The 27,691-nt window shown below is 38.2% G+C and overlaps 1 protein-coding gene across 7 annotated transcripts in view; it reads right to left on the bottom strand.

Moving 5' to 3' along the window:
- The window catches only part of LOC127661261 (ryanodine receptor 1-like), a 126,573-nt gene that overhangs the window by 14,465 nt on the left and 84,417 nt on the right, over positions 1–27,691 (bottom strand). For 2 of the 7 annotated variants that reach the window (XM_052151893.1, XM_052151892.1), the window contains 19 exons: positions 22,415–22,585; positions 22,261–22,320; positions 22,050–22,184; positions 21,819–21,931; positions 21,592–21,688; positions 21,393–21,499; positions 21,234–21,285; positions 20,568–20,630; positions 14,557–14,656; positions 14,266–14,345; positions 14,008–14,084; positions 13,114–13,187; positions 12,367–12,384; positions 9,009–9,089; positions 8,661–8,749; positions 8,191–8,319; positions 7,971–8,075; positions 2,236–2,317; positions 832–2,132 (listed from right to left, as the gene is read on the bottom strand). In XM_052151893.1, coding sequence (XP_052007853.1) covers positions 832–2,132; positions 2,236–2,317; positions 7,971–8,075; positions 8,191–8,319; positions 8,661–8,749; positions 9,009–9,089; positions 12,367–12,384; positions 13,114–13,187; positions 14,008–14,084; positions 14,266–14,345; positions 14,557–14,656; positions 20,568–20,630; positions 21,234–21,285; positions 21,393–21,499; positions 21,592–21,688; positions 21,819–21,931; positions 22,050–22,184; positions 22,261–22,320; positions 22,415–22,585 — 2,934 coding nt within the window. Of the gene's footprint in view, positions 1–831; positions 2,133–2,235; positions 2,318–7,970; positions 8,076–8,190; positions 8,320–8,660; positions 8,750–9,008; positions 9,090–12,366; positions 12,385–13,113; positions 13,188–14,007; positions 14,085–14,265; positions 14,346–14,556; positions 14,657–20,549; positions 20,631–21,233; positions 21,286–21,392; positions 21,500–21,591; positions 21,689–21,818; positions 21,932–22,049; positions 22,185–22,260; positions 22,321–22,414; positions 22,586–27,691 lie in introns of all 7 variants that reach the window. The other 5 variants (XM_052151890.1, XM_052151889.1, XM_052151895.1 and 2 more) reach the window with 3 other exon arrangements.

Genomic DNA, 27,691 nt, shown 5'->3' on the forward strand with positions numbered 1-27,691 from the left:
CCAAACATCCAAGAGAGGGCAATAATACTAACATTAGTGTGTCTACAAAGCAATGGTGAAAAGTTTCTTTCTATTTAAAGGAATAGTTTTTCCAGTATTTCACGGAAAAAAGAAAAGATGAGGTATAGATGACAGAATTTTTATTTTTGGGTGAACTATTTCTTTAAAAGAACTGAAGTATGTAGCCCAAAGTATACTTCGGTTTTGACGTGAACACTTAGTGTCTGCACACAGTGGAACGCTAGCCTTTAAAAGTTTACTTCGTTTGACTGTGCGAGCAAACACAGGTGGTTGGCACATACACGCTATAATTCTTATGAAAGACTGAACTATTTATCTCCTAGAGTTTAGACCCATAAATATGTATTTATATTCCTGCAGACTAGAAATGCAGGTATCTCCTAATCTCCTCACACACACATTCTTGATGTGCACATCCACTGTTGTTTTCACATTAGTCCGTAGTTGTTCTATCACTTCTTCATGACATCAATGGCTCAAATGTGAGTGTTGCCACCTTGGGGACACTGAAATTAGTGCAAATAATTCCAGGCACATGTGCATACTGTGCGATCAGAGTACGTGTGGTTAGAAATATTGGGCCGCTTGTGATCTGTGCTCAAGCTATTTGCTGAGGACGGAATTTGCGTCACGCATCCTTTACGTAGACGCCTAGTGTTCGCGTCTGACCAAAGTATACTTTGGACTTACAGTGTGGTTTATGCAAAGTATGATGAGGAAAATTTCACATGCTGGATGCTCATTCCAAATCATATATTGGAAGGTATGTTGTGGGATTAAAAGCATTCAACACTTCTGCCTTTTTCTCACCAGTTTCCTCATCAGCAGTGGACTGCCTTCAGGAGTTGGTGGCTCCTCTGGCTCAGTATCTCCCATGTCCCCGAGTCCACCATGCGGACCAAAACCAGGCCCTCCACCATCAGCCTCTTCTCCATCTTCTTCTTCTTCCTCTCCTCCAGCTGCTCCCTCCTCTCCCTCCCCAGTTCCACCTGATTCTTGAACCTTTCTTGCTCCAGGCTCAGGGGGAAGGTCACCGTGCACCTCATCCTGAGTTGGGTCGGGCATGTCAGTCAAAATCTCTGTCAACGTCATCTTCTTTGCTCCCTCTACCAGACCGCCTCCGAAAAGGGTGTTCCAGATTAGCATGAAGAAGCCTTTGCACATGCTGTAGATGAAATGCAGAATGCCAAAAATGATGGTATAGAGGAACATCACCAAGCCAACAATCATCTCCTTTATGGTCATTTTCCTGATTTTACGGTAACGGCGCCTGAGATTACGGAAAGTGAACAGGTTTAGGAAGATCATGACACTCTTGATGAAGTCAGCAAATGCTGAACTGGATTCAGGTGGTGCTTCTTCTCCACTGCCTTCCTCTCCTTCTCCATTTCCTCCACCACCGCTCTCCTCATCTTCCTCATCCTTGTCTTCCACAGCTTCCTCTTCCTGCTCTGAGATCTGTGAGGCAATGTTCATCTCAAAAATAGTGTCCTCGCAGAAGTTCACAAAGAGCTCCATCTTCTCAGATTCCCCACCTTCGTTGACAACATCAAAAATGAACTGCCGCTTTGACTCTCTGACCTGAGGCATCTCCCACTGATTGCGATTGGCCTCGCTGATCTCAAAGTAGATGCGCTCAATCCTCTTGCTGGCACCCATGATTTCGATACGGCCAAGGAAGGGGCGGAAATAGTTCAGCACGTTGTCAGCTTGCTCCAAAAAGTTCTGCAGACGAGTATCATGAGGGACATGCTCAGAGAGGTTGGTAAGCAGCACAGCGATGTTGAAGCCGATGTCTTTGGCTGGCTCTTGGAAGCGGTCAGCAAACTCCTCAAAATTTATCATCTCATTCTCGTCTGCTTCAGAGCAGGACAACAGGAACTGGATCTCAGATGTTGTGTACTGCTTCTGACTATCCATAGCCTTGGAGAAGTCCTTCTTGGAGATGAAGCCACGAGGGTCTGTCACATAGTCACGGAAGGCATCTGATGCCACAATATCCTTCAATTTGAGGAACATATCGAAGAACTTGAGAATCATCTCCACGTTGCTGGATGACTCAACCAGCATGTCAACCATCTGGCGAGCGATTGTGCCATTTACAATATTGCCTGTAAAACAGCAATCCACATAGCATATAGATCACACCTCAAATGGCTTATCAGGCTAGTAGGTCATCACGAAAATAAAATTAGATGGACAGATATCTCTTACCCTCCAGTAGAGAGAGGAGCATGACCACCATGTCCTTCTGTAGATCCAGGAGCTCCTTCAACAGACCAATTTGACTCGAGTCCTGTGATCAAGTGACCAAATTCAGACACACAACAACGTTATCCAAATATTCTTTCGTTCTTTTACAGTCTGAGAGTATAAGTTTGATGCACATCAAATGTATTGCTTAAACCTGGCACCAAAATCTTAAATATAATATGCACCATCACCACTAGAAAATAATTCTGCTATCATTCTACAACAAAAAATCTTTGAAAATGTTTTTGGGAGCATAGAAAACAGCACTACAGGGACAAAGTCCATCCTGCTCTCAGCTTACCTCAGAGTGTGTTCTACTCCAGAAATTATCCTGAGTTTGCATTTTTAAACAGACACAAACAAAGCATCACTTACTGCAACCTATGGCAAAACTATATAAATAGATGAAGGAATATGAAGATAGAAAGCCAAGCAAGAGGCAAATGTACCAACATTTCCTAAAAAAACTGTGGTGTCTTATGTCAGCTTGTGACATAATGACAATCACGTATAATTAGTCTTTTGACGTTGTCATGAAATGCCATAACGTATCTCTATTATTATTATACATCTTTAGTGAGGTTCTATTACTGACCGTCGGAAGTGCACTGTGAAGGGAAGACAGCAGACACATAAATAGTCTTTAATACAGACATACCACACAGACGACTAGTACACTCAGTACCATAAAGACATAAGAGCACAAAGGTCTGCATGTACACATTAAGGATAATTGGGAGAATATCACAAATAATTTAAGAAAAAATAAGAAAAAATAAAGACTGCATTTTAATTGTTATGAATATTCAACAATGCCAAAAATCTTTATGGTCCTAAATAGGCTTAATTTTCTTTTGACTTTTGAGGTGAAATATGACCCAGACCTTTTCTTGACAGGCTTTGTGCCATTTACCCAATTATCATACAGATTTCCTAAAGAATGTTTGGCACAGGCAAGGGGAAATACATTCCCTTTTCAGATGAGCAACAGCAGGAACAAAAGCATAGTGACACCTCCCTCAGCTCCAATATTTAAAAATGTGAACCCAACAAAGTTTTAGGGTGCATTAACATGTTTTAAAATTAGAGCTGTCAGGATTAACGCAATAACGCACGTGAGCATGTTAATTTTCTTAATCACGCATTTACCGTTAATATAACATAAACCAGCATAAACACTTGTTGGAAGGGCAGAAACTTTGCGATGTGTTCGCCCAGAGACATTACACTGACACATACTTCACAACATATGCACAAAAGCACTTCTGTATCAGTGATACAATTATAGAGAAAGGACCTTTTAAAGCTATTTTATGTAAAAAAATAATCCAAGATGGGACTTATCAAATATTTTTCAGCCCATGCAAGGTGCACTGTAATTAACACAGAAGCACAGCAAGTCTTAAATATCACCAAAATACAGAATGAGACGTTTTTGTATGCAAGTGCTTTTCATGTGGAGTTCAAAGTGGCGATTGATGCTGAGGTTGATGTCCTATTGCAAATCATGAAAGCGCCGGCTTCATGATTCAAGATGTGTGAAAGCGGATAGCCACAGTCAGCCGGTAGATTAATATTGTGGCGGATGAGAGTTTAAGAGATTTAATGCCCATTGCAAAGAAAAGTTTTATTAGGTGGGGACTAGTTCTTTCATTTTGTCAACCACCCATTAGATTACGTTTAATGTTATTTGAATTGATGCTATTTTAATGCATTTATATCTTTATACTGTAGGCTTTGTTTGGAAAATGTTAATAAAGCATTACATTGTTACATATTGTTTTGTTTTCTTACCCAAGATGGAAATAAATGCATTTTGACAGTAAAAGAAGTAAATATTGTCAAATATCAGCACATTCAAATTCTGCGATTAACTACAAAGAATTATTCAATTAATTACTACTATTTAAAATAAAAAATGTATGCAGTTGAAACAGAGGTGATGTCAATGGCAACAAAAATGCAACATTTAAACTGTGGTGGCCAAATAAAAATGTAAAGCACAGACACTGCATTTATCTGATTATAAGGAATTAATTATTAAAGATATTACCTCTAAAGAGCATCAAATTGAAAAAAAAAAAAAAACACTTGCAAGACACGCTCCAACAAATAAACTACTGTACACAGCAGGAACAGGAAGCATAGAAGAGACAAGTGGTATGTGTGTGCAGGAAGCAGCATATAAGTATGTAAGACAGAAACAAAACAAGGATCCTTACGCCATTTGGGAGTCCTGGGTCAGGGATCTGGCAGGGTTACACATCAGAATAAAAATGTTACCCATCAACATTTTTAATACATTTTTGTATTTATCTCATCTCCCCCTCTCGGAAACATCTACTCATTCATGGCTAAAATTAATTTACATATCATTTTAGATATTCTCTCACTATAGAAATCAAAGTATATCTGAAATTATATGTTAATTCATTTTAGTCATCTATAAATTTCTCTCTCATTAAAATGTTTTTTAAATGTGTAAATAATCTTGCTCCAGATATCATATGCCAATTAATATCAAAACAGAGTAGTAAGGGGATCACTACAAGAGGTACAACTTATCAGAATTGCACAGTACCAAGGAAAAATATGCACAAACCACATTTTCAGTTCAAAGTACACTGCTTTGGAACAGTCTACCAGCAGATCTGAAACACAGATTTGTGAACACTGATGGCCGTGCACAGTCTCAGCTTTCTTTTATTATTGTTATATTTTTTACTTTTTGCTTAGTTTTTGTGTGATTATTGTTTTTTTTTTGTTGTTAAAAAAGCCTAACCAGGGACTGGGGCTGCAAATTAGCCTTTGGCTAGAAGCCTGTATGAGGAGCATCGGTTGCTTGAAATTGTAGCAATATTTCTACATTGTCCCTGTTAAATAAACTATTAAATAAATAAAAAATTAAAACCCCTTAAAAGTACACATAGTACGTTTATGCAGATCAGGGGCAACACCAAATACAGTACTCAAATGAAATAAATAAGTTCAATGAAAAATAATTAATAAGGGTGAACATTGCAGTTACCGTAAGTTGGCCTATTTTATGTCCCATCTATAAAATAAAACCCAAAAATATCACGGTGTGGTTTAAAACAAAACTTTGACAGGTGGGCATTAATCTGTTGAGTTTCAGTGTTATTATCATTTAACACTTTCCCTGGCTCTTAAAACCAGAGAGTGGGAGAGACTTGATATTGAGAATACAAAAATGTACAGGGGCCAGATGTGTAACAAACATTAGAACAAAATCAAACAACAAGGCAGAAAAGATTTAGAGAAACAAGACACAGTTAAAAAATTACTCACAAGTGCAATAACATCCAAAAGCAGTCCATACGTCACTTTACTGCAAATGAGCACAGTCAGATTCCACACTTGCTGTCTCAAGGCATCAATAAGCAGTAATTCTGCACCAAAATAGTTAAACAATAGAAATCCTACAGGGTGAATTACAACCCATTCTGACAGTATAGGAATATTTAGGAAGGAATGTACATTTTACAGACTATTAACAGAGCGCCAATTCTCAAATTGGATTAACCACAATTGAACAGGTCTGATTTTAAGGGATAGTTCACCAAAAATTTAAATGATCTCATTATTGACTCATCACTGGGATGGCTTAAAAGTAAGTAAATCATGAGATTATTTAAATTTTTGGGTGAACTGACCTTTAAAGGGATAGTTCACCCAAAAATTGTAATTCTCTCACCCTCATTCCATCCCAAATGTGTATGACTTTCTTCCTTTTGCTGAACACAAACGAAGATTTTTAGAAGGTTTCTGCTCTGTAGGTCCATACAATGCGAGTGAATGGGTACCTAAACTATGAAGCTCCAAAAAGCAAATAAAGGCAGCATACAAATTATTTATAAGACGTCAGTGGTTAAATCTTTTATGTAAAATCACATCACTGCCCAGTGGGTGGTGATATGCAGGAAGAAGAATGTCAAAATTAAAGTGGAGATTTATAGTAAAAGAAAAGACTTAAATATTGATCTGTTTCTCACCCACATGAATTTTATGCTGCTTATATTTGCTTTTGGAGCTTCAAAGTTTAGGTACCCATTCACTTGCATTGAAAAAATCTTTGTTTGTGTTCAGCAGAAGAAAGAAAGTTATACATATCTGGGATTGCATGACGGTATGTAAATGATGAGAATAAACATTTTTAGGTGAACTATCCTTAACGGTCCCAAAAAATTGTATCATGGTTTACTTACCTTTAAGCCATCCCAGATGTTTCTGACTTTCCTTCTTCAGCATAACTTAAGTGAAGATTTTTATAAGCACATTTCAGCTCTTTTTGTCCATACAATGCAAGTAAACAGGTGCCATTGGACTGCTGTCTGTTTGATGGTCCAAAAGGTATATTTAGGCAGCATAAAAGTAATCCACATGACTCCAGTCAATCAATTAATGTCTTCTGAAGCAAATTAATAGGTATGGGTAAAAACAAAATATCAATATTTAAAACTTTATTACCTTTAAAAAAATTGCTTCCTGCCAGCAGTTGACGCATCAGTGACATAAGCGCAATGGCGTGCTTTGTATACAACAGAGGAACAAACGTCATGCAATATTTTAGGTAATATTTTCAAACAGCAATAAAGCGCTGGCCAGAAGCAACAATTTGAAGTTTAAAACATTTTAATTATCATTTATTATTTATCAGTTTGTTTCTTTCACTAATCTATCGGTTTGCTTCAGAAGACATTAATTGATCAACTGGAGTCGTTTGGATTACATTTATGCTGCCTAAATATGCCTTTTGGACCATCAAATTTGCCAGCAGTATAATTGGACTGAAAAGTTTTCACTTTGGTTCTGCTGAAGAGGGAAAGTCATATCAGGAATGGGTTAAAGGTTAGTAAATCATGAGAGAATTTTTATGTTTGGGTGAACAAACCCTTTAATTACTTAACTCTTAGAAAAGCTTCCCATATAATAAGAACTTTTATGTCTTAAAATCACCAATTCAGTTTCTTATAAATCTTAAAATGATGACAGAACGAAGAAGCAGTAACTGACACATGGAGGTAAAATGAGAAACCAGCAAGTCAAACCCAAATTAGATCACAGAGTTGTTATAAATATTTTCAAGCTAAACAGTAGTTAAACCTGTCCAAACAAATAGACTACACAGTTATAGCACAAGACATTACTACTGAGAAAAAAAAATTACAACCTCCAAGACAGAGAAAAAGATCCTCTTGGATATTAGTCCAATCTGATCATACTTAAACAGATTACATAGGTTTGTTCATATATTTAACTAAATGTTATGCGTTTGATTTATATTATATTGCACAAATCATTGGACCACTGTGGACTAAAAACATTTGACAAGCGATTCTTTGAACGTCTGAGCAAAACTCTTCCCAAAACCCTTTAAAGGGATACTTACTGACAAAGACCACACTTTTTCCCCCCCAATGGGATTTCCTTTGTAAAAGGTTGTTGAAATGTATGTTTTGCTTTAATATTAGGCAAGACTATGCATGACTGATAAACTATTTTATTGTTAAAATAAAACAATCTAGTGAAGATGCCGATTCATATTCAGTGATGATGAAACGAAATCAAACAGTTACAAAATTGTCCAGGATATACTAGGTACAATAAATTAATTAGTAAGAAAACTTGCTCAGTATTGTAAGGAGTTTATTTGCAGTCAATATGTGAGAGCCTACCTGTGCTAGTTTCATCATCATGTGTGCAAACACGTGTAAGAAGCCCACCACGGCATCCCACAATCTGCTGTGAGCCAGAGACTGTTGATTACCAGTGCAAGGACCCTATCGATTAGATACAGTCCCCAGAAAGAGAGAGAGAGAGGTGGGGTGGGAAATGTAAATTCAGGAAGTCTGAAACAGCTCAACTTCAAGTATCTCAAAGTGGTGATGTCAGTACCTGAATATACTCTGTCAGGCTGTTGAAGACCTGTTTAGCAACTGTCATTGCCTTAGAGAAGTTCCTCTTGCCTGGATCATCAATAATATCCTTCCCCGAGTAATACCAGTAGAAGTCACTGATAGACTCCTGTGATGGAACAGACAGAGTGAGGAAGAGAGGCTACAGTGGCCACTTTAAGTTTATTTTAGTGGATGTATGAAGTCAGTTCCTCTCAAGTTCAAACAGATGTCCTAGCACAGTCTGGCAACCAGAAAGTGTCTTCATTTTAAATAAAACAACATATCTAAGAAACTTTAGGTGTTTTGCTTGAAAGGAGAGCTTGTGCTATCTTTCTTTAAAACAAATACCACTTGGTTTGATATTTTGTTATATAATGTAATGGAATTCATATGGTTTCAGTGTGGTTTATGTGTGCAAATACTGTTTGGGGTCACTGCACAGAGAGTTAGAGGACGACAGGTGAGTACCTGCAGTCTGAGCAGATAGTCAACAGTGCAGATGATGATGTTGATTGTGGTTGTGCTGCCTGTCTGTGTGCGCAGATAGTTCTGGAAATCTGGAGGGAGACAATGATGCACCACAGAGTCACTAAGAGGCCATGCTTTAAATATTTGGGTATATTACACATTTATTTGTAAAGGAACATATTTCTTTTGGTAATCAAATGCTTTTGCTCAAGCAAGATTTAAGCTGAGAAATGTATTTTCTGTTGTCTTTACTGCAAAAGTTTTCCAAACACAAAAGGGAGAGAACAGCAGTGGAGATTCAGATATTCATATGGTTTAAATGTGCAGCTTTGATCTCAGGAATCTCACCGTTGTTGTGGCCCTCACAGAGTAGCTGCAGGAAGCGGAAGAGGTCACAAGTGAATTCATCATCCGCCATCACTTTCTCCTCTAAACCGGGACAAATGTGCACACACACACACACACACACACACACACACACACACACACACACACACACACACACACACACACACACACACACGTACAGCATGAATGTTGTAGAAGAGATCCTGTAGACATGCTGCTTTGCTGTGTGTATGTGTATGTATGCGTTTAATTTCAAAGCTTTAATGTGTGAAACGCAATGAGGAAAGAGCTACATGGTTGTGCTGACACGAAAATACATGTCAAATGTCTCTAGAGAAGAATAGGAGCAGTCTCATGGTGATGGGGAGATTCAATTTTTAGGTTTTGATTACCATACTGTATAATTCACCCAAAAAGGAAAACTGTCTGATCATTTACTCACCCTCATGCCATCACTTACAGAGCTGAGATGTTCAGCAGGGAAATGGGATGGCATGAGGATGAGTAAATTATGAGATGAACTATCCTCTTTTTTGGATGAACTATCCCTTTAAAGGAAATACTGCCATTATTTACTCACCTCATGTCATTCCAAAACTGTATGCTGTTATTTTGTGAAGGGAAAATGTGAGCTACAGCAAAGTAGATGTTTTCAATTAAAGAAATAAATAAAAAATAAGTACAAGTTTGGTTTGTTCCTCAAAAAAAGTTATCTTAGGAATTCAGACTACTTTTATTTATTTTTTTGTCCTTTATGGAGTTGATAGCTGAGGCCACTATGAACTGTCATTGTATGGAAAAAAGGAGTGTTTGCATTCTTCAAAATCTTGTGTTTTGTGTTCCACAGATTAAAACAAGATATGAGTTTGGAACGACAATGGTGAGTAAAAAATGACAAAATTTTCATTTTGGTGTAAACTATTCCTTTAATGAATTCATGGTGAATAGGGTGTGTGTGTTCTGTAAGTATAATCACTCCCAGCCCCCATTAGCCTGTTAGTGGAAAGAGCTGCTGTAGCACATTCGTTTAGCTGTTTACTGCAGAGCAGACCAGCAAACATGGAAAGGGGAGGCAGAGAACTGATGTCCACAAATAATCCAAAGACTAACGCCCTCCCCTCTCCCAGAATGGCAACACTTATAGACACACACAAAGTCTGATGGATCACACATCGAAAACACACCCACGTTGAAGGGACAAGTGACACACACAAAAAGAAAATGTCAACATTTACAGTTTACAGATAGATACATGGAACTGAGACATGGAACATGAATAAACAACGCAGACACTGAAATAGACATCCCATGATAAGGTCATCACAGAGTACATAGACAAATAAGCAGAGAAGATTTTAGGTCTTCTCAGACAAGGCCCAACCAAAAAACAGCACACAGACACACAATCATGCAATACAGATCTACTGATCTCCAAACATTTGTGAAGGGATGGGAGAGGAATTAGAGAGGAGGATAGGAGCCTGAAGAGTTTGGGGCCTTGGTGGACTGAGGGTACTGTGCTATGTTATACAGTATATATACTGTATACTGTGGCATGGCATGAGAGTGTAGATATAAAACAGAAAACAATGACTTGACAAGACCGATAGAAAAAATTATTATTTGCAACAATATTTCACAATATTTCAGAAAAGAATATACTTAGTTACACCAATACACTACACATATGAATTTTGTTCAAAGTTGAATTTTCCATCTAAAATAGGGACAAAGGAATGTAAAAGAAGAAGAAGAAAAAAGGGAAGTAATACATATTATACATATCACACAGGTTTAGCGCACAAGATATCAGTCCAATACTAAAAAAGGAGGTTAGCTAGTAAAAACATGAATTGAAGCTGTATAAAAACAAGTAATTGGAAAAACTTCACCAAAAAGTAAGATCTAGATTAAGAAATACAGATGTTACTGGTTACATTAAGAATATACAAAATATTCTTATGATTATAATTACACAATACTGCTAATTATAATCTCCAAATGTGTTATGTCTTCATAATATCAGTTTTTATCATGCATTCAATTTTGACCATCTAGTTTTAAAAGGCAGAAAGCTAAGATTGATTAAATGTTAGGAGGATTTATACCATATTAAACACAAATGATTGTTAGTGGGTTATTTATTTTACATTATAGTTAAATAGTTACATTTATTTCCTGCTTTAATTTGGAAGACTTTACTTTGAAATGCTCTCCATAAAGCTTTCAACATCTGATCAGTCAACATCTCTAAACTTCAAATACCAGCTGAAGTGAAACAAAGCAAACATATTTTGTATTTTTATGGAGAGCAAATCATGCAAATGGGTGGAAGAATAAAATTAAGGATGTTTGCTGACTAATGATGTAATCTAATTGATGGAAAAATGGTTAAAAGTTCATTTCTACCATTGTCTATTATTGTTACTGAATTATAAGTGTCCATGGCACCTCATTATTTGAAGGAAGTATTCAAATAATGCTAGATGGCTCATCTCATTTGATAAAGGGATTTAGGAGTTCTTAGTTTCCTGAATCTGCATATCATTTCATGGGTTTTGTGGCAGTGGTCACCACAGTTCTCTGTGATCTCCTCAGAGAAAACTGATCAGAAAAGAAAGAGCCAATCTCCTTCTTTCCTTTCAATCTGGGATCAGACAAGGAATGTTGGAGTTAGAGTAGATCTGTCAAAGAGCACTCAAGGGTAAACAGCTAAGACACTTTACAGCCATTGCACTAAAACAACGGGACAAAATGACAGAATTAAAGAATTAAAACGAATTGAATAAGAATTTCGTATTAAGAATTTTATAAAATTAGGGATCAGAATAGATTGCTCGGAATATTTCCGAGAATTTTTTTAAAGAACCGTAAAGACATTGGATGTCAAAAAAAATTGGCAATGACTGAAGAGGTATCTTTTAAAGGGATGGTTTGAAATGAAAATTAATAATTTACTCACCCTAAGGTTTTCTAATCACGAATTACTTTCTTCGGTGGAACAGAAATGGAGAAGCTAAGCAGAATGTTAGCGACTGGCAGCCTCAGTCGCCTTTAACTTGTGAAAGGTGACTGAGGCTGCCAGTAGCTAACATTCTGCTTAACATATTCCTTTGTGTTTCATGCAATAAAAAGAAAGTCCTTTGGGTTTGGAACAACATGAGGGCAAGTAAATTATGACAGAATTTTTGGGTGAACCATCTCTTTATGTTCCCTTGAGCACGAAATGAAATGCAAGTAAACTACACGCAAAGGAAAAATCTTCACAATGTAAGAGCTGAAAAAAGGAGGAAGACAGGAGGAGATGGGACAGAAGGAAAGAAGGATGATAAATATATAGAGATACATGATTATTTACCACGTTCTAGCTTCATGTCTGAAAAACAAGAGGGGGAAAGAAGGAGAGGAGAGGCATATATGGGGCAGGTTGGAGATGGAGTGGTGGTGGTAGAGAGAAAGAGAAAGCTAAAGTGAGTTGGACACAGAGGATTGTAGGCTTGGCATGGGAAATAAAACAGACTTATATGAACAGATACACATATGAGGGTGTTGTATGCAACAAAAATAATGCACGTTAAACAGCTGTCTTAGCCTTAGAAAAAGGTCATATTTCCTGTGGGGCCACAAAAGTGTGTAATACATAGACATGATCTAAAATTGAACAACCTTTGACACAGAAATATTTGTTAAAAAATTACCTGAATTCATACAAATAAGACATTTTTATTCTGACCACTACTATGCAGTGTTGTGGCTATTTCACATCAAGTCTGTAATACAACAAATAAATTTGCTATAATCTAATGCTGAATTTATATCATACTTTGAAAAACAATATAATAAATGTTCAGCATCTACCATAATAACAATAATAATAAATGATTGTAGTAATCATAGTGCAAAATTAGATTTTTATAAAGATATACTGTCACTTCTTAAAGACTAGTCATGAATGTTTTTGCATTGAAAAGTCAGACTTGGTGTGAACAGATCTTACACATAAGGACTTTTTTTCAGTTCTAAAAAATATCACAAGATAAAAGCTGTGAAGAGACATGAAGATGCAATGGGAAGGTGATGTTGGTCAGTGTGTGGTAAAACTCACTCGAGCCCTCCTCTGACACCATCCCAAGCCCGTCAGCCTTATTCTGTCTCTCAAACGCATTCAGGTCCAGAACACTGTCAATACACATAAATCATATTTATACCATATCTATAGTCTACCAAATCCCTATAGTCAACACTTTAAAGGGAAACCTTTGTTGCAAATCTACAGCTCAACACAATAACGATCAAAGAGACAAAGAGCATGTTACATTCACGTTCTTAAACCAAATATGCTTAAAGGACTTGTTCACCAAAAAATTATTATTTACTCAGCCTAATAACATCCCAGATGTGTATGACTTCTTACTTCAGCAGAAAACAAACAAAGATTTTTAGAAGAATATTTCAGCTCTGTAGGTCCATAAAATAAGTGAATTTCTGCCAAAATTTTGAAGCTCAAAAAAGCATATATAGCCATCATAAAAGTAATCTATATGTGTATTAATTAATGTCTTCTGAAGCGAAATGCTAGGTGTGTGTAAGAAATAGATAAATATTTATATATATATTTTTTTCAAATGTTCACTTCCGGCCAGCTCGTTGACGAAAGTGGAGTTTAAACTGCCTCTCTCCTGACGTAAGCGTGTAAGCCTCTTCTGCATAGATATACATACACAGATACCTTATTAGTAGCCGTTCCACCATATCTTTATGGACCTTGCTATGTGCACAGGACATGCTGGAGCAGAAAAGGACCCACCCCTAAACTGTTGCCACAAAGTTTGAAGCACACAATTTTGCAAGAATGCCATTGTATGGAGTAGCATTAAGCTACATTCTCACAGAAACTACGGGAGTAGCCAAACCTGTTAATTACAAAGAGGTGTCCACATACCTTTGGATATATAGTGTAGCATGTTACAAAAACAAAATAGAAGTAATATCCATTCACCTGCAGGTTTGCATAAGAGCCTGTAAGCTGAGGAAGAAGCCGACATCTTTCTTGTCCTTCAAGTAGTCTAACATTCTCTGTCACAAAGATATCAAGAGAGTGGTGTCACTGTTGCATTTGGTTAAACGGTAGTAAATTGTTTGCTCATGCAATGCATCCAAAATTATATTAGCATTTCAGCACAAAGCATGGTAACATTGTGTATGACATTACACAGGTATATTATTTGCACAAATTGGGAGAATGTTATCGACTGACCTGTTGAACATCACAGTTGCCACCATTGAGGATGGAGATGCCAAGTTTGAGAGTAGAGGACACCATTACTCCTGTTTCACCTGTTACACATTTAAAGAGGCATGATTTTAATATATGACTAAAGTCTGGTGCAATGGTGGTAAAGATACAGTAAATACTGTAAGCTGCACTATGTATTTATTTGCTCTTTAGAAAACATGAAAAGGAATGCATTTGGCATGTGTGCTGTCTAGATTTACTTAAGACGTTATTGTGGATTTTTGGCATGGTTTTATTTGCGTGTGTGTGCACCTTTGCAAGCACTGATCATCTGTAGCACCATCTCAGCTGCTCCGCGATCATGTAGGCGAGACTGTTGGTACAGAAGCCTCTGTTTTTCCACTTCCTTCTCCTGTTAGATAGAGACCAGATTGAGTCTGGTAAACATGATGCCTAGGAACACACACCCCTGCCTCCCTCCACCCAGCATACACACACACACACACACACACATATACCATGCAGAACTGTGTGTGTCCTGATAAAGGACATAAATATTATAAATATTTTCTTAGCTTGTTCATGATATCTGCCAGGTTCCATTCTATGATTATTCATTTTATTAATTTTAACCTTTTTATATTACAATTTTATTATCCTCTGCTGTGCCAGGGAAGGTAGACAACAACTATTATTTTTCTTTTTTATTCATTTTAATAATTGTTACTTTTTTATTTGATTTATTTTATTACATTTTATTCTTATTTGATTTGTTTAAAAAAAAAAATTATATATCTTGTATTTTCTTGATCCTTTTTTTGTAAAGCACTTTTAAATGCCACAAATTAACTGTGCTATATAAATAAACTTGCCTTGCCTTGTGATCTTCAATTTAAAATTTGCAACTTAGACATTATATACAAGCTTAATGATATTGAGAATCTGGTCTAGAAAGGATGTTTATGAGGTCCTCTGTGCTATTTTGCGCTTGGTAACTCTGAACACTGAGCAAATTTCTTGTTATTAAAAGATTACTTATACCAGAGACAATATAGTGAAGGGAACTTATAAATATATATATATATATATATATATAGGGAACTTGAAAATATAAATTATGGGAGAAATCGCAAAACTCAACAATAAAAACAAACAAACAATAAAATGATCTAAACATCCTTAAAATGACAAATTTACCTGAGAAGACAAATTTGGTAAGATAAGTAGACATCTTTTCTGAGAAATAGAACTATATATATTTAGCACGTAATTGTCAGATTCATCAGCCAATTAGATTGATTTATTTGTTCTTGGTGGATGTGGTCTTTAGGATATGTTCTTGTCCAGGCCTTCTAGCTGGCCTTGAGTGACACAATCACGCTTTAAGTGATGTACGTAATTTGAAAGCGAAGAGCGCAAGATCTTAGTGATGAGTCAGCTGTCATCACTGCCTCATCACATTTAAAAACCTGAGATGTTCTGCATGATCATGCGATTGATTAATTAAACAGGAGAGGAGGACTGATTTTCACTTCAAGCAAACTAGTAAGTACTTTTAACATTGTTATAGCAACATCAGGAGATTTCTATGTGTAAATTAGGCTGCTTGAGAATTCAGTGTCGGATCTAGTTTTGAAAAGTAACCCTGTACCCTGACGAAACAAAATTTATTGCAAGCAACATTTAAACCTCAAATATTATTAGAGAGATTTTCTTGGTATTAGACCTACTTGGTTCTGGCTTTCGTGTGTGGGCGTGTTTTTAAAATGTCAATTTGTATTATTAGTTGACTGCCACGTAATGTATAATACATCCAGTGTCTTATTCATTGTGAAACTGTTGCCTAGACAAAAGGCCTAGACTTAAAATACACGGGTCGCGGCTGTAACTAATATATATATATTTATTCTTTCTGTGCCTATCGTAATCGATGATGACCAGCTTAGTCTTCCAGGGGTTGAGAGAGTAAGGCAAGTCTGTAAGTGCGCAGATGGCTGATGAAGCCAATCTGCACACGGAAAGTTCTCTGGCAGTGAAGACAGGGAATGGTGGCTGCCCAATGGGGTTGCGATCTCTACCTTTCCTGGCCTGCTGACATTTCTCTGCTGCAGCAGACCTGTTGGCTTCACAGGTCACAGAGCTGTTGTGGACTGTGGAGTGCCAATTGGTTCTGTCCTGGGCTGTCTCACAGCTTTTTGGCATGGCACTGTTAGACTGTCCATGTCTTACAGGCGTACAGCAGCGTGGGTAGGACGATTGCCTGGTACACCTTAAGCTTTGTCCGAATACTGATGCCCCTTCTGTTCCATACGTTATCACGCAGTCTCCCAAAGGTTGGGATGGTCAAATAAATGTATCTTTGGAAACTCCCCATTCATGTCAATGAACAAGTTCACATAAATGATTCACTGATTAATTTGAGCCCTAGAGGATCTGAAGTCACTGTTTTCTTTTTAGAAGTGCAAATTGCTGCTGTTTATTACTTTCATCTCGATTCAGTTATATATATATTAGGATGATTTATATGGCTTTACTAGTGTATATTAAGTATACATTTAGGTTTGATAATGTTGTCACTGTATTTGTTTAATGTCACCCCAATTAAATATATAATTATCAGGTTATATTATTATATTCTGCAATCAGAACTTCTAATTGCATAACTAAATTTAACATAATCCGATTGCTATATTTAAAATATTTTCTTCTTTGAATAGCATCAAAGTAGCTAACTACATATTGTTAGTAGCTTGTAGTGTAGCTAACTACTTTTTTTTTTTAAAGCACCTTGATTATAGTTTAACTACTATAAGTTATGAGTAGCTTGTAGTTGGGAAGCTACAGTTTAAAGTAGCTTCTCCAACACTAGACAGTTCTTGCTCACACATTAGCTGCACCAAAGAGAAAAAGTGCAGTTTTTAGCCTGATTTGAGATAACAAAGCTCTTAATTCAGATACACTTGCACATACACACACACAAAGCTCAAACACTCCTTCTCTCTGTCCCCAAAACACAAGTGCTATTAGTCATGTCTCTGTTATTTTAGCAGTTCACGTTTGCTGGCTTACACAAACTTAGACTACAGCAAGCAGACCTGCTCTCCCTAAACACTAAACATATCCATATTTAGCATGAACACACTGGCTCCTCCCTCTATTTGAACCACTTTATACAGCTGGGTGCTGCACTTTCTCATAGCAGGACATAAGAAAGGCATTTCAAACTAGAATAAAACTAATTTATAACGAAAATGTTTAACACTAAAATGTAAAACTACTTGAAAGTCCTCTGAAATATACAGTATATTGCTGTAGTACATCGCATATGAAGAAATAGCTCTCTGTACTGTTGGGCAGTGTTTATCGAATTGAGCCATATGAAATTTGTAGGTGATGATATCCTGTTGACAAAAAGGATTAAACATGTACATACAATGCACCAACCCATTTTTAAGCTGAACCCACCCATAAAAGCACCCAAGCATTTTACCCACCCAACCCCAGCAAAAAGCCCCACCCACTCCCACCCTGCCCTGAGAGCCAGGCCACGTCCTACAAAATGTATGACTGAAAGATGTATCGAATGTCTTTGAAATGAATAGAATATATTTTTATTACCAGTTTTCAAATGTACGGTAGGTTGAATGTGTTCTGAATGAGTTGGTGTGACTGTGCAGGCTTTTACTGTAGTCTTTGATGAGTACAGAGAGGAAGACTAGTTTCAGTTTGAAACAAAGACATGGAAACACCCTTTTGGAAACATATATGGTTAACACATACAGACCTGATCTAAATCCAGAAAATTCACCCACACACACACATTCTGGGTGGTTGGGAGTGTGTCAAATAGCTCTGTTCCAAAATCTAGTGCATCAATTCAATGCCTAGTGCCGACATTGGCTGCTACCTTTTAAAGTAAGACACTAACTGTCAAGGGACCTCACAAGTGACTGATTGGAATCACTCTTTATAGGCAGGTCTCTTACTGGTCATTTACATGCACACTTTTCAAACAAAGGGCACAGGATACTCCCTTAATGCTCGATTTAAATAGAATTTGATATTAGCATGTTGCTATGTTAATGACACAATATTTTAACAAGCAATATTAATGCTATATGTATTGCTGGCTTAGATTTGGCCTTATTTTTCCAAAATGAGGTATCTTAGAAAGCTTGATACAGCCTTTGTGTTGACTTAGGAGCATGCCTACAATACTTTACAATGCTGTCCAGGTAGGCAGCTCAAAATTGGAATACAGCTAATGTAACACCCTAATTGATTTCACATGGAACTTGGAATCTTTGTGGGGAGGTAAGAAGGTGTGGTTTTATTTTCTGAATTTGAGTCATGTCAGGATCAAAAAGCCATCAAGTCCACTGGGTCAGTATGTCAGTAAAGCGGTGAGACACATACAGGGAGATGCAAAAGGAATGACAAACTACAAGCGACTGCCTACAAATTCAGATAGGACAGGGTTCTGAAGAGGTGGGATTGGTAATGTATTAGGAGGCCAGTTAAGGGTAAGAGCGTGTGTGTATGTGTGCGTACTTCAGTACTTTCACACACACAAACACAAACTGCAGAAATAATCTATTCTGCTAAAATACTACTCTATGTAGTCCAAGAGAACAACAATGCAGTTTTGAGGGCTGAGTCAGCCTGTTGAAAAAAAGAGCCACTATTTTGCATTGCTGGTCTCGTAGCTTGGGGGGGAAAGCAAAAGGAAAAACTAAATCTATGGTCACATCACACCTAGGTTAGCTTCCTTTTTATTTGTATCAAATTGGTTAAACTGTGATGTGTTCAGCATGTCTTGTTCTGTTTATTTTATCTGTATTGTGTGCAGCCATCTCTCTGCACTTGCTAAAGTCATGCAATACAAACAAAAGTTTTGAAAAGTCAAAGAGGGGAATTCACTAAATAAACCATTAATGGAGCCACTTTTGCGTGTTGTACTTGAACACAAAAACCTGCATCTTATTAAAAAAATCACCAACAATCTAGTTTAACAAGGCTATATCTGCACTGCGCCAAAATATCTTAATTAATTCACTGTCATTCTTTTAGCACAAACATCCCTCCTTTCTATGTAAATTAGGCTTATTATAGTCTCGCATAGCCAAACCTACAACTCTGGCAAAGGTCTGGGCTCTATAGCAGATTCAAATCATTAAAAGATTTGATGTCACTAACTTGATACAAGTGGGCAAATTCTGTGATTATTTCATCCTCAAAAGCACTCATTCCATCAACACGGAACCTAGTGAATACAACTCGGCTTCCAGACAGAATGATAAAATGTCCAGTGTTGTGGAAGTTCCATTGAACCAGCCAATCAGATTTGCACTGAGTTTTCGAGAAAGCATTTGCCAGGTTTTGTGCTATGTACATCAGAAGTAGAACATGGACTGTGTGTGGTCCGGGTCCAAGGCTGGGACTAGGGCTTATTATAGATTGTAACTCATTTACAAAAGTCAGTGCTATTTTCATGGAGCAATTAATACTGTACTATTAACAACTGCTTTACATGGAATTTTGTTTAAAAGGACATTTGTAACACCACCATTGTGTCCCTGAGCAAGGCACTTAACTCCAGTTTGCTCCGGGGGGATTGTCCCTCTAATAAGTGCACTGTAAGTCGCTTTGGATAAAAGTCTGCCAAATGCATAAATGTAAATGTAAATGTACATTTGTTTGATGGCAAAGAACATTATAACCAGGCATTTATCTGATGTGCAATATAGTCTGGTGGACTTTTGAGTTGATTCAGGTGTTTGGATTACAGTGGGTTTATACTTTACAGTCCCTACAAAGTATGCCAGACCATAGTAGTCTGTTGCATCCTCCACAAATTGGTACTCAGATCTGGCCTGCAAAATGGGGAATTGTCCAAACTGTTTGGGAGGGCATGTTTGCATTATTACATGATTTGTATAATTCTGGGTGCTAAAACAATGCAGACAGCATGTGCAACTAAACAATGCAATCAGTGGGCATAATCCATTTTTAGTGAAATCCCCCCCCAAAGACTCAGAATCCAGCAAAGGAGTGCACAGATCAGTCCACAACAAGGATAGAGAGGAACAGGTAGAGAAAGGGAAAACAGCTAGAGAGAGGTGTTTACAGAAAGGAGGAGCGATACAGAATGAAAAGAAAGACAGTGAGACAGAAAGATATAGATATAGGAGAGACATGAGTGTGCGGGGTGCATTTGTTCTGGGCATGTTCACTCAGTGCGTGGAAGGAGCTGTAGTTGTTGGCTCCGCTGACTCCCATGGCCCCAGCCCCAGGCCCCCCCATACCATCTCTGTCTGTCGCACCTCAAAGGATGGTTCTTCGCCCCCCTCCTCTCCCCCTTCGTCCTCCTCACCAATGTGGCAGCTCTGTACAGAGAGAGAGAAGTGTGAGCTGCTTCAGCACATGATCGCCAGGTTGTATCAGCCATAAATAGTAACATATACTGTGGGGTTTAAAAGTCTTGGGTCCACTTGAGAAAATGCTTCTAATTCTCCAATTTAGTAATAAAATGTAATTACAAATTATATTATCAGCTTTAACAATTTGAGTGAAAAGATGCTTTTAAAATAAACACGAATTTCAGAATTTCTTACTATAAGTTTTGTGCCCCTTTCTGCTTTAATGACAGCATGAACTTGAGCTGGCATGGACTACACTAGTTTGTGCAAAACATCCATGTAATCAAAGCATGATTTAAGAATACTGTTAGCTTCTTTTTTAATAGAAGCAAGAAAATCTGACCTTTCATAAAAAGGAATTAACATGATTCACTGTCTAAAATTTGCTTAATTATAAGTGACCTAGAAATAGGGTTGAATCTTAAATATTTCATTTTACATGATAGAATTTCCTTGTTATTTTTTTAATCCTAACACTTAAGTCTTTGAATCACATATTTTGATTGTGGACTTTTGAACCCCACAGAACACAAACAAAAGGGTGTGCAAGTTAAGTGTATTAAAACTTACTTCTGCCATAATATCAGCATATGACATGTATAGATGATCCACTTCAAGTTTACTGCGGTGGGAATTAAACAAATGTGAGAGTATATAAACATGAGAATTTAAGAAAAACACAATGCAACTGTACAAACACCAAATGAGAACAAAGGTATTTGCTCTCACCTTTTCTCAGTGAGAGCGGTGCGGCTGAAATGAAGGATGAGCTGATGAAGGGGGTCTGGTTTTGCTTCAGTTTCTTCCTCTTCTTCCTCTTCCTGCTCCATCACTTTCTATAAAAACCCAGCAGTACAGTATGAACAAACTGAACTCAAACTGCTGCTTAGACATGCAAAAAACAAAAAAACAGAAAAAAAAGACTTACAGATAAGTCATCTATCATTTTGTCTTCAAACGAGTAGCCCTCATTTTCAATCCAGTTGCGCTTGTATCCATTAAGGAACATGTTACATGCCCGGTGCCTTAAGGTAAAGAAAGATACAGTACTTTGTCATAAAAGACTGAATGAGAAGAATTATGTTTGTGACAACAACCCATCTTACTCCTGGAATTGATCTAATAACCAAAGTGTAACACTGTGTGTTTTGATACCTTGGGATGTTGTACAGTGGTGTCATTCTGAAGCAGGCCACCACCGCCCTACGGCGCTGCTTGGACAGAAGCTTGTGCCAAACCATCTTCTTAGACTTGTAAGGGTGCTCAGTCTGATGGGAGGAGAAAGAGGAGGGAGAAGGAGACCAAGAAGTGCCATGACTTCATCACAACCTTTGCATAGGAATAAAAGTTTGGGAATAAAGTTTGGGAACTGTGAACGGGCCTCACCAGCTCAAGGTGGTAGAGAACAGCAGAAACTTCCTGGACTCTCTTCACAACCTTCTCTGGTGCATCGGCATCTTCAGCTTTACCAGAGGTCTCCTTATACAGAGCCATCTGCCAGCGCATGGAAGGGTCCTCCACCTAAAGAGAGCAATTCTTAAATGCATTTATCAATAGTACACTGAATGACCTTGATTCTTCACTCGACTGTTCTTACCTTGCCCTGTAAATGAAGGTTATTCTGTAGAAACTCCCTCACTTCCTCATCTGTGTCTTTCTATAACACACACATAAAAGGAGTTGAAAAATAATGATTCGATGTGAGAATATTTAATACTGCTCAAATTATGTTTTTCTGGTTTTATTTGTACCAGTGAGTAGCGGATCTTGGCCATGTTTATGAGCTCTTGGTCTGCAGGAGAGCACATGTTGAGACCAATGGGGAGCAGTTTCTTCAGGGCCGCTACAATCAAAGAGGTCTGCACAGAGTAACGGTCCCCACGTCGCTTCTTCTTGGTCCTCTCAACATCTGAGCCTCCACCCTACAAAAAGCCTGCAAAGTTAGACTGACACAAGCATGCTCCCTTCTTTCAAAAGAAAGGGTTTGGTCAAAAATACGCTGTTTTGGAAATTAGGCTGTCTGGTTCCTTTTAGTATACATTGGTTTTATGGACAAATAATACGTACAATACGGTTCCTTAGAGAATAATCTTAATATAGAAACAATTCTCTGTAAACATCTCCCTTCTGTAAGTTTATTTTGTCTGAGGGCAGCTAACAGTTGACCATTAGCTACAGGTTTTAAATTGTTAAAGGGGTCATGCCATGATTAATTAAAATTTTTCCTGCTCTTTTGAGATAACAGAGCTAGATGTACTATGAAAACATACTGTAACTTTTAGAACACAAAAATTCCTCCCCAGTCCAAAAAGAGCATTTATTGAAACTAAACTCGTTCTAAAATTCTGCTAATTTCAGATGCCAGACAGAAGGATGAATACATTATCACATAATTGCAGTTTATTTTTCTTTTAATCATAGTTCACCAAATTCACCAAAACTGTCCTTAAAAATTTGTCAATATTTCGTTATGCCCTATTCATAAATTATAGACCGTTTAACTTGGAACTGTCAAAACATAAAAAAAGAAGAAAAAAAACCCTGTATAATCATTTTCTTAATTTAAACATGTATAATACATACACTGGTGGCCAAAAGTTTGGAATGATGTATTTTGCTCTTTTGGAAAGAAATTGGTACTTTTATTCACCAAATGGCATTCAACTGATCACAATGTATAGTCAGGACATTAATAACGTGAAAAATTACTATTACAATGTGAAAAGAAAATGCATAACTTCTTAAACTACTTCAAAGAGTTCTCATCAAAAATCTTCCACGTGCAGCAATGACAGCTTTGCAGATCCTTGGTATTCTAGCTGTCAGTTTGTCCAGATACTCAGGTGACATTTCACTCCACGCTTCCTGTAGCACTTGCCAGAGATGTGACTGTCTTGTCGGGCACTTCTCACGCACCTTACAGTCTAACTGATTCCACAAAAGCTCAATGCGGTTAATATCCATAACACTCTTTTCCAATTATCTGTTGTCCAATGTCTGTGTTTCTTAGCCCACTCTAACATTTTTCTTCTGTTTTTCTGTTTCAAAAGTGTCTTTTTCTTTGCACTTCCCATAAGGCCTGCACCCCTGAGTCTTCTCTTTACTGTTGTACATGAAACTGGTGTTGAGCTGGTAGAATTCAATGAAGCTGTCAGCTGAGGACATGTGAGGCATCTGTTTCTCAAACTAGAGACTCTGATGTACAATCCTCTTGTTTAGTTGTACATCTGGCCTTCCACATCTCTTTCTGTCCTTGTTAGAGCCAGTTGTCCTTTGTCTTTGAAGGCTGTATTGTACACCTTTGTATAAAGTCTTAATTTTTTTGGCAATTTCAAGCATTGTAATAACCTTCATTCCTCAAAACAATGATTGACTGAAGAGTTTCTAGAGAAATCTGTTTCTTTTTTGCAATTTTTGACCTAATATCGATCTTAAGACATGCCAGTCTATTGTATACTGTGGCAAATCAAAAACAATCCCAAAGAGAATGATAAGCTTCATTTAACGAACCAAATAGCTTTCAACTGTGTTTGATAGTGGGAAGTGATTTTCTAGTACCAATTTAGCAATTTAGCATGATTACTCAGGGATAAGGTGCTGCTGTTTTTTTCATCAGTAATGTCCTGACTAAACTTTGTGTTTAGTTGAATGCCACTTTGGTGAATTAAAGTACCAATTTCCTTCCGAAACAAATAAATCAGTGTGTTATTCCAAACTTTTATAAAGTTTATAAAAGATAGTCTATACAAAATACTGTACAACTGTCCTTGTAGTGAAAACCAGATCTATTGAAATAACAGCATATAATGACTATACTAGAGTGTAAGTTAGTTAAATACTTTCATTAATTTCCCATGTTTAGCCCATTACATTTCTTCACCCTAATGTCATCCAAGCTGTACGGTGCATTCAGAAAATATTCAGACCCCTTAATTGTTTTCACATTTTATGTTGCAACCTTGTGCTAAAATGCTTTAAACAATTTTTTTTCACATCAATCTACACTCCATACCCTATAATGACAAAGCAAAAACAAGATTTTTGTCAGCGATTAAAGCCTCAAGTCTTTTTGGGTATGATTTGACAATTGTACACCTGTATTTGGGGATTTTCTACCATGCTTCCCTGCAGATCCTCTCAAGCTCTGTCAGGTTGGATGGGGTGGACATTGGATGGAGACATTTTCAGGTCTCTCCAGAGATGTTCGATTGGGTTCAAGTCCAGGCTTGTGCTGGGCCACTCAAGGACAATCACAAAGTTGTCCCTAAGGAACACTTGCATTATCTTGGCTGTGTGCTTATGGTCATTGTCCTGTTGTACGGTGATCTTTCTGCCTAGTCTGAGGTCCTGAGCACTTTAGACCAGGTTTTCATTAAAGATAGCTCTGTATTAAGCTGTGTTCAGCTTTCATTCAACCCTGACCAGTCCCCCAGTCTCTGCTGCTGAAAAACACCCCCACAGCATGATGCTACCAGCACCTTGCTTCATGGTTGGGATGGTATTGCGCAGGTGATGAGTGGTGCCTGGTTTCCTCCATATGTGACGCTTGGAACTCAGGCCAAACAGTTCAATCTTTGTTTCATCACAGCCCAAGAGTCCTTTTGGTGCTTTTTCCCAATTCCAAGCAGGCTTTCATGTGTCTTGTACTATGGAGAACCTTCCGTATGGCCACTCTGCCATAAAGCCCAGATCAGTGGAGTGTTGCAGTGATGGTTGTCCTTCTGCAAGTGTCTCCCATCTCCACACATTATCTCTGGAGCTCAACCAGAGTAACCATCGGGTTTCTTGGTCACCTCTCTTACCAAGGCCTTTATCCCCTGATCGCTGAGTTTGGCCTAGCGGCCAGCTCTAGGAAGAGTCCTGGTTGTTCCAAACTTCTTCCATTTAAGAATTATCGAGGCCACTTTGCTCTTGGGAACTTTCAATGCAGCCAAAGGTTTTTTGCAGCCTTCCCCAGATCTATACCTCAACACAATCCTGTATCTGAGCTCTGCAGGCAGTTCCTTTGACCTCATGGCTTGGTTTTTGCTCTGATATGACTTTTGAGCTGTGAGACCTAACATAGACAGGTGTGTGCCTTTCCAAATCATGTCCAATCAATTGTATTTGCCACAGGTGGACTCCAATCAAAGTGTACAACCATCTCAAAGATAATCCAGAGAATGGGATGCACCTGAGCTAAATTTAAAGTGTCATAGCAAAGGGTCTGAAAACTTGATATAAAATTTTTTCACTTTTGAATACATTTGCAAAGTTATGGGTATGGAGTGTAGAATGTTTTTTTAAAGCATTTTATCATAAGGCTGCAACATAACAAAATGTGAAAAAAATTAAGGGGTCTGAATACTTGTATTGTGTGAATGCACCTCTTTTTTTCTTCATTTGTTTAAAATCAATGTCCACTTTCATATTCTTTTTTTTGTTTGTATTTGTCAATTCACATTAATTGTGCATATTGCCATCTGGGCAGGGAGTGGATTTTATAGTAAATAAATGATCTGTTTCTCATCCACACCTATTATATATTTTCTGAAAATATAGATTTAAACTTGGAGTTTTATGGATTACTTCTATGCTGAAATTATGTGCATTTTGGACCTTCAAAACTTTGGTACCCATTCACTTGCATTGTATGGACCTATAGAGTTAAAATATTCTTCTAAAAATCTTTGTTTGTGTTCAGCAGAAGAAAGAAAGTCATACACATCTGGGATGACATGAGGGTGAGTGTCATTTTTGGGTGAACTATCCCATTAAGGATGTTGCATTGCATGTAGCGTATTATTTTACAGAAACAGTGTGTTCACAATGCAAGTCATGCATTGTGAACACTTTTTATGATTAACACGTAACTTAGTTCAAGTATACCTGTTCACTTGCTTTATTGTCTGTGCAGATGTAAGTTGTAATATTACATATATGTTGTGGATATAGTGATTCATCTCATGTATAAATAGCATGCATTTGATTGAGGTAATTAAGAAGTTTTAAAGCAGGTTTTTTTTCTTCTGTTTATTCTTCTGTTAATATCATGTGGCATGGGGGGTCGTGTGACGGTCAGCGGGAGAGAGAGAGAGCGGTAAGGCTTGTCACCTCGTTTGTAATGATCCCTTTACACTGGTGCCGAAATCCGGGAAGGAGGAGGGATGCCCGTCGCGGAGTCCTTGACACTGCCATCCACCCAGGGGAGCGCCGCTGCCATCCACCGAGGGAGTAGACCGACCGCCCAGACGCGGTGAACAGTCTATGTCCTCGAGGCAAGAAGGGACTGGACTCCCCGACCGCCTGAAGCGATGGAGCCGCTGCCAGGGGCGGAGGAGAGCCCTGCCATCGCCCAGAAATGCGGAGGGGGTCGATGGAAGACTGCCGTCTGCGAGGGGAGGAGGGAAGTGTCTTCCCGACCGCCTGGAGCCGTAGGGCCGCTGCCAGGTGCGGAGGAGAGTCCCCACGAGTCACCGAGAACGCGGTGGGGCGTTCTTTCCGCTGGGGGTCGTGAGTCTGACTCCGGTCTGCCCGGGGAGAAGCGGCTGTCGTCCACCTGAGAGGGTGGAGTAGTAATCGAGGACCATGCGAGTAGGTTTTTTTTTTTTCATCTCTCTCTCTCCTCTCTCTCTCTCTCTCTCACTTCCGCTCTGCATTGGCCTTTTCCCTCTCTTTTAAATTTTACAGTGTTTTTTGGGGGGGGGTACTACACTGTTACAGGAAGTACCCCCCCAGTTTAATTATTTCTGTTTCCCTCCCCTTGTCCCCTCCCTCATCCAGGTAGACGGGGATGACCTGCCGGCAGACGGGGCTTAGGGCACGCCCTCCCCCAGGGAAGGGGGGGGGGTGTACGTCATGCTGGGGGCTCCCCAGCCTGAGAGAACGAGAGAGGAATGTGGCAGGGCGGAGGGCGGGGCCGGGTCGTGATCCTAGGTCCCGTATTAGGCTAATCAAGCCTCCCGAGAGGGATAAAGGTCAACTGCAGAGGATCGTGCGGGAGAGAGAGATAGTTTACAGACATGTCCGTCATGTATGTATTTGTCTTT

The sequence above is a fragment of the Xyrauchen texanus genome, chromosome 21 (assembly GCF_025860055.1).
Source record: "Xyrauchen texanus isolate HMW12.3.18 chromosome 21, RBS_HiC_50CHRs, whole genome shotgun sequence".
In the NCBI taxonomy this organism is placed as follows: Eukaryota; Metazoa; Chordata; class Actinopteri; order Cypriniformes; family Catostomidae; genus Xyrauchen; species Xyrauchen texanus.